General features: G+C 43.7%; 1 protein-coding gene across 1 annotated transcript; it reads right to left on the bottom strand.

Moving 5' to 3' along the window:
• Positions 1–262: 262 nt before the first annotated feature.
• On the bottom strand, positions 263–7,117 carry fbxo3 (F-box protein 3). The gene is made up of 12 exons (XM_086035380.1): positions 6,967–7,117; positions 5,711–5,800; positions 5,187–5,350; positions 4,164–4,278; positions 3,762–3,966; positions 3,632–3,677; positions 3,444–3,528; positions 2,562–2,684; positions 2,381–2,496; positions 2,191–2,298; positions 1,064–1,143; positions 263–988 (listed from the first exon to the last, which is right to left on the bottom strand). Exons 1-12 carry the CDS (start codon positions 7,050–7,052, stop codon positions 851–853), a joined length of 1,356 nt encoding a protein of 451 aa, XP_085891506.1. The 5' UTR covers positions 7,053–7,117; the 3' UTR covers positions 263–850.
• Positions 7,118–7,499: the final 382 nt, after the last annotated feature.

Here is a 7,499-nt window from a genome sequence, read left to right as displayed (position 1 = left end):
CTTATATTTCTAAATACGGGCCGATTCCGTTCTTCAAAGGACGGCTGGCAACTATAGCCTTGCCCATCTGTTTTAAAAATCAAATGTGACACAGTAGTATTAAAGCAGAGACCAAGCAATGGCGTTTACCCACCTGTTCCAACATGTTTGAGGCTACTGTCATTCCCAAACGTTTGTTCCTCCGTCCTTGTGTTGGATGTGTGAAAATGAATGTCTTGCCACTCGGTTGAGTTGATCAAATATAGCTGAGCTGGCGTCAGTGTTAAGGTGAAGCAGCGATGAAGATTTATTGAGTCAACACATACAAACAATAACCAAAGCCACCAATCACAAAGTGATGTCCACTTTAGCACAGAAACTGCAAGAAGTCTGCATTGCTGTCATCGCGCTTCTCGCTAACAAGTGTAACGCAAGGCGGGGATGCGATCTTTTAAGCCACCACAGGAAGTGATCGAGTGCAACATTTGTTCAGCGACTTGAAACAAAATTCACACTGTTTACAATACCCCCAATCTGCAATAAAAGACTACTATCAAACTAAAGCAGTGATGGACACCCCCGCCCCCCCCCCCCCACCCCCAAAAAAAGGACTGGCATATACCAGCTACAATGCAATTCTGTTCCGGCTGCTGGAAGCCAAAGAGTTCAAAAGGGACAAAAGAAAAGTGAGTCTTCACCATTTCTTTCTCTTGAAATATTTAAAAAGCCAAACAAGCGCCACGAAGTTGTGCGGACGAGACGAGCTGCGAGACGACAGCGTCCCAATGGCTTTCCCCCCACAATCCACCACCGGTGAAAAACAATGACGGACCGTCCGGCTGGTTTCCACGGCAAGGCCTCGCCGCAAACATCAGATGTGTCTGGGGCACCACGCTCCCTCTAGGGCGGCCATGTTGATTCCCCTCAGACCATTATAGTCGTCTTCGTCTGCGTTGCCGCAGTCACTCCCGTCGCGGCCGTTGAAGCCTGACGTGTAATCGCTCGACTCCTGACCGAGGAATGAAGGCGACCGCTTTGATGATTATTCAATTTCCTGCCACGGTGTCACTTGCAGTCAACTCACCGTCCGCAACGTGGGCTCTCGGAATGGTGGACACACCATCTGGAAGCGAGGGATTGCTACGTTGAAGACGTCCTTGTTGTCTGAAACAAAAAAGAAAATACACACAAAATATATAATAAATATACTGGTGTGTGTGTGTGTGTGTGAGCACAACAACATCCGCAGTGTGTGTGCGTGTGTGTGTTTCAGCAGTGTGTGCCAGAACGTTTCAATAGTCTGTCAGCAAAACATTTCACTACTGTTAGCGCTTCAGTTGGGTGTGAGTGAAAAAACAATTCAGTAGCGTGAGAGGCTTTCAGTAGTGTGTATGAGAGCATTTCAGTAGTCAGAGTGAGAGTGTTTTATTTGTGAGTGAAAAACAATTCATCGGTGTGAGTATTTCAGTACTGGGGGAAAGCGTTTCAGTTGTGTGTGTGAGATAAAGAAATGTCATGTGTGAGAGTGTTTCAGTAGGGTGTGTGTGTTTTTCAGTTTTGTGAGTATGGGAGCATTTCATTAGTGTGAGTGAAAAACAATTCATGAGTATGAGTGTTTCGGTAAGTGTGAGAGCAGTTCAGTTGTGTATATGAGTGGGGAAAAAGGTAGTAAAGTGAACGACCATTTTATCTTCTGTGAGTACATTTTAGCAGTTTTAGTGGAGCTTTTTAAAAGTTTATGTGACCTGCAAATTTGAGTTGTGCATGTGAGCCAACAAAAAAAAAAGATCCTTATTCCGTGTGAGAGCATTTCAGTAGTGTGAGGGAGAGCGTCTCAGCAGTTTGCATGAGAGCATATCATCTGTGCATTGATTTCAGTAGTGTGTGTGATAGCGTTTCAATCATCTAGAAGTGAAAACAACGTCCGGCGCGTGAGAGAGCATTTCAGAAAACGAACATGAGCAAAAACACAACAAAAATCTCTAGTGTGTGAGAACATTTCAGTTGTGTGAGTGTGTGTTAGAGCGTTAGAAAATTGGGACTGGGAGTGCTACAGTAGTTTTGCGTGAGAGAGTGTCACCGTATTTTATATAAGCGAACAATTTCAGCCAATCATCAAATCTGAGTGTTTTATTCAAACGTGAGAGCATTTTTCATTTGTGCACGTGAGAGGCGATACCATCTTTTCATAACATCCTTTAATTGTGTTACCGAGTCTGTGGAAGGTGTAGTGTCCCTCCATGTACTCGGACGGCGTGGAGAAGGTGGTGCAGCTTGCATACTCGTGAACTTTTCCCGGCGTCATGACCGGAAACTCTCCTGCTCTCACAGACACAGACGCACGCATTTAATGTCTCGCCCCGCATCAACCAGAGTGGAGGCCCGCGCCCAGCCAGCGTACCGACCACGCCGGGGCCTTGCACCTCCTCCACGTTGCCGTCGGACGTGGTGATTTTCCAGTAGCGGCTGTCCAGCTGGCAGGCCACCTCGGGCGGCGCGCCGCTCGCCATCTCCAGTCTGAGCGACACATTTGGCGGGTGAGCGGCGGACAAGACGGGCGAGCGCAAACAGACAAATACTACCTGATGCGGTAAGTGAAGAAAAAGTGCGGCGGGTGGACGGAGGAGAGCTCGGGCAGGAAGGAGGTCGAAACGGATACGGTGATATCCCCGGTGGTCGTCACGCAGCTTTTGTCGTGCACGTACCTGCGCGGAGTGACGCCACAATCGGTTGACGGCGTTCAATATTAAAGTGCAGTCCAGCCGACCGTATGGTGGGGGTTTCAGTCTCTGCTTTAATACTACGGTGTATGGGTTTTTTTTTTTCACGGGAAGTCAAGTTTTAATCCAATTCCCCCTTTTATAAAAATATAAATCAATTTACATAATGCAAATCTACGGAAGAGGATTAGGGCCAGTGGGGGAAAAAAAATAAAGTTGGTAAGATTCTCACTTTTATTCTCAGAATTCTGACTTTAATGTCAGAATTCTGACTTTAAAGTCAGAATTCTCTCACTTAAACTGGGAATTAAAATGAGAATTCTCACTTTTATTTCAGAATTCTGACTAATCTCAGAATTCTGACTTTAAAGTGGGAATTCTGAAAAGTGAGAATTCTGACTTTAAAGTCAGAATTCTGAAAATAAAGTCAGAATTCTGAAATAAAAGTGAGAATTCTCGTTTTAATTCTCAATTCTGACTTTATTCCCAGAATTCTGACTTTAAAGTCAGAATAAAGTCAGAATTCTCAAAGAATTGGTTAATTGAAGGTAATTAAATGACCAAACCATTAAAAATAAGCAAGAATTATTAAACGACACTATTTTACAGTGATTTCTCATCAAATAATTGCGAGTTGATTTATTGTAAATAATCAAACGAAAATATAATCGTAAAATAAACCATTAGTAATTAAACATTTGGTCAATCATGAACAAGACCCGCAAATAGCACGAGATCATGTACCTGAAGATCTGGTCTCGGATGATCGGGTACTCTCCCGTCACCACGTTGTTGACGTAGGTGGTGAACCACTCCAAAAAGGAGGAACCTGAAGACATGCAGAACACACTTGTTTCTTTTTCCCCAAAAAAAAAAAAAAAAAAAAAGAAAGCCCCAGGTGGACATGCTAGTAAGCGTGGCAACAAACCCACCTGTGATGAACATGTCGACGGCTGAGGGATCCTGGGCTGTTTGATCCTGGAAGAGAGAAAGGTGGCAGTGAGCTAACACTTCCTGGAGGGGGCGGGGGGATTTTCTGCTGGCGTGAAGAAGTGTACAAACAGGGCAAGGGTAGAAGCTCTCAAACTTGCGGCGCCCTTCGGTGTGCTCCAGGGCCATGTACTGGCTGAGGCCCGTGTGGAAGCAGAAGGTGAGCGGAAGGCAGCGTCTCATCCCCTTCCTCTGCTGGAACCCCCCCGCCGCTGTCTCCACATCCAGCAGCACCTCCGAGCGGTAGTGATTGGACAGCGACATGCTGCCCATCAACCTGAGGACGCATATTGGGACACACACGTATACAGGGAAACAATCACGCCCATAAGGGAAGACACACACCGACGCCCACGAGAACACACATACAGGAGCACACACAAAAGTATACGCGTGACACGTTACACACACAATGGAACAAAAAGATACGTGGGGACACACACACACACTCAACACATTCTCAAACATACTGACCCTGGGATGACCAGCATCTGGCCATTGTGGATGCGGTACGAGCACCGATAGTCATCCGGAAGCCGGCAGCCGATCTGAGCTTCGATGCTGCCCAGCTCTGCCTCCGTGGCACCTTCTGGACACCCAAACAGACGGGATCCAAACATTACAGGGTTTCTCCGGGCTCAAACCGAGGCAGAGGTGCTACCATCCTGACCATACGCCATGACGTGGCCATGCGTTCCGCAAATTCAACTGACCCGCTTTCTTTTACAGGAAACGCACTGTAAGGTTTAGAGCTCCAAAAAGAATGACTAGCATCACGTTAAAACATTCATTTATTGAAACTCGAGCTCGTTTATTAAAACGAGAGCCATCGAAAAACTACAGCAAAAGCACAGACAACTAGAAAAATGCAACCTCTGGAGAACTTGCGTGTGATTTAGCATTAGCGGCTAGCGATCTTTTAGAAACTCAGCATTTTTTGTATTTAAGTTCACAAAGTGTGTAATTATTTTTGTTGTGTGGTTAGTGTCACAGTTAACTCCAACCGGAGGGTTTATCAAACATTTTAAATGGACGGCGGAATCACATACGCTATTGCTCGGCCCGCAAGAAAATTGGGCCATTTTGGGTACTTTCACGACGTTTTGGAACGTGTAAACGCACCGCGCAGTTCTGCACATCTATTATAGTGTTTTTAAAGATCGAGGAAAAGGTCAACTTCACAAATAGTAAAAAGTTCATGAAATTGAATAACAGAGAAATTCATGAGATTTGTCCAAAAATAACTCCTTTTTTTTTTTTTTTTTTTTTTTGGTAAGAATCGGAATCGAGAATCGTTGGGAACCGGTATCGTCCAAATTGAAACGATGCCCAACCCGACATGCGTTAACGCTTCCAGTATTCACAGAATTGAATGTGGTCTGAATGCTACATTAAAGGTTGGAACTGAATCGGCGTTACATAAACGTTATGCTTGACGACATCAAGCGCAAAACTCGCCCTCAAAGAGGCTGCAATGAGAGCGTCTCATGTCATCACCTTTAAGTGACGCTATCATGCGTGGACATCTCTGCTGCAGGAAACTGGTCAGCTGTTCCCAGGCTCTCTTCAACACCGAGTAATACTGGATGTAGCGGCCCAGGTCATCGTAGTACTCCCTGAAGAGGTTGAACCAGGACTGCCCACTCCGCAGCCGCTCATCACTAAAAATGGAAGCAAATTTAAACAACAACGTCTACGCACAAATCAACAACAACAAAGTAAGGAAGGAATATTTTGTGCATTATCTAATCTAACTATGTATTTGTTCATATTATTTCTATGGAAGTTGATGGGAGTTAACGCTGCGAAAAAAACGTGCTGGAAAGAAAACTTTCAAAGCTTGTTTAGTATCAGGAAAAATAAAGCAAATACCAGAAGGGAAAAAAAAAGAAAAAGAAAACTTGTTTTAATGTCATCTGTATTTGGTTTGTCATTGCAGGTGGAGGAAAAAGTCACTTTAAATATAAGAAAAAATGAGAATTTATTTTAAGGCAATATCGGCCTGTCCGACAACCACTTACTCTGTGATCAGCCAGTGTTTGAAGCACAGCGACCTCCACAGCGGATTGTGTTTGGACAATTCATTCAGCCTCCTATTGGTGGAACTGACACTGTAGACCAAGCAGACACACAAACACACTCATTATAAATATAATAATGCAATACTCGGCAGTGTTTAGAAGTAGCAAACATATAGGCTTACTTAAGTACATGTTTCAAATATCTGGACTTTGTTTGCTTCAGAATAGTGCTGCAGCTAATCGAATATTTTTTTTTTTTAGAATCGAATGGAATTATGAATTAATCAAGGACAAACTGATTTTACATTATGAAACAACAATACCATAATAATAAGTGCACAAGAGCTTAGGGTATTATTTTTGTCCATCTTCACATTCTACATTGGCTTATTTTGTGACTTTTGAATGCGTGTGGCTTTAAAAGGCGGAGCCTATCTTGGTGAGCAACGTGCACATCAGCAAATGATAGTGGGGAATTGGCTGCTGTTGGCTCAAGTAAGGCTGCCTGTTAACTGGCTATCCTTTAGCCAATTTGCGTGTTGACGCAATTGGGCATCAATTGTGAGCCATAGAAGCTTGTGCTTATTACATGCGGCCTTTGTTCAGTAAACCGTTTGTAAGTGCAACGGCGGCTGTGTAGAATGTAGATCCTTGACCACTCGCAGGGGGCATTACAATACACTTTAGGTGACTTGAGCATGCATCAACGTGTTGTTGTGTAAGACAGTTTGCAGTAGACACATCGTCTTTTCTAGATTGGGAGAAGCAAGTTATTCCCATTCTGCGTTGTCACATCCAAGAATGGACTCTATTTTCGACAGAACATTTTTGTTTATAAAAAATAAAATAAAAAATAACCAAGTAAAGGAGTTCACACGTTTACACAAGCATCTACTTCAACTTAAGTACAGCGTGGGAGCCCGTTTGCAACATCTTGCTATTAGATAGCTGTAGGTAGGTGGCTAAAGTATTGAAACGATGTTCGTCTTTTTCATTAACTTTACAACATTCAGCAGTTTGTCATCAGTTCCGTGTTTTCTGTTTCTTGGAATAAGACACAAACATTCTGTTACTCAACTTCTGTCGCTACTGTTTCGATAACTTGGCAAGTTGGCTGGCTAAATGCTAACTGTTGTTGTTGTTAGCCGTCTTAGCTCCATGGGGCCACTTTACTTTCCGCTCGTTTTCGGCAAGAAACGTCACTACCGACTCGTACACGAAGTGGCCGTAAGAAGCATTGGGTATCACATACTCACTGGATCAAGTCTCGAAAGTCAAGGAAAGATAATATGTGCAGCAGCGGGTCCGAAGGTAACAACTCCATCCGAAACTCGGTCGCCATTGTTGACAAGCTTTATCTTCTTCTGCTCCTCGGCCAGAGTCAACCGTTGGCAAACGATTTTTAAGGTATGGTGTCGCCCCCACCTGGACGGTAGTAACACCTACAAAAACAAATAGGACGACGGGGGTGTCGAAAGCTAATAGATGGCAGATGGTGAAAGCTGGCTTCACCGTTAAGAAAAGATCATTCCTTTACTTGACCTTTCGGGTTCCAACAGAACACTTGGTAGCACAAGGTGGCATTGTTTTCTGATGTTGTTTAATACCAAGCATGAAATGTGGTCAAATATTACAGATATTTGTATTTTTTTTTTAAATGGTAAAAGTACAGATTAAACATTTGTGCATGAATAAAAATAGAAAAGTACAGACTCTACAAAGCACACAAATACTGAAGCTTTACTGTCAGCGCTAGCTCACATTAGCTTGACTTTCATGCTCGTGAAAC

This window comes from Filicampus tigris, chromosome 1 (genome assembly GCF_054856515.1).
Source record: "Filicampus tigris isolate MCC_2025a chromosome 1, RoL_Ftig_1.0, whole genome shotgun sequence".
NCBI classification, from domain to species: Eukaryota; Metazoa; Chordata; class Actinopteri; order Syngnathiformes; family Syngnathidae; genus Filicampus; species Filicampus tigris.
Note: the sequence above shows the minus strand (reverse complement) of the source record. Positions and strands in the feature narration are given on the sequence as shown.

What these genes read in the sequence shown, in the direction of transcription:
- fbxo3 (XM_086035380.1), bottom strand. Translation starts at nt 7,052, where the DNA reads ATGGCGACCGAGTTTCGGATGGAGTTGTTACCTTCGGACCCGCTGCTG. An exon ending in CTACACCTTCCACAGACTCG is followed by an intron (nt 1,144 to 2,190) that starts GTAACACAATTA and finishes TTTTTGTTTCAG; the next exon opens with ACAACAAGGACGTCTTCAAC. An exon ending in GAGAGCCCACGTTGCGGACG is followed by an intron (nt 989 to 1,063) that starts GTGAGTTGACTG and finishes TTCCTCGGTCAG; the next exon opens with GAGTCGAGCGATTACACGTC.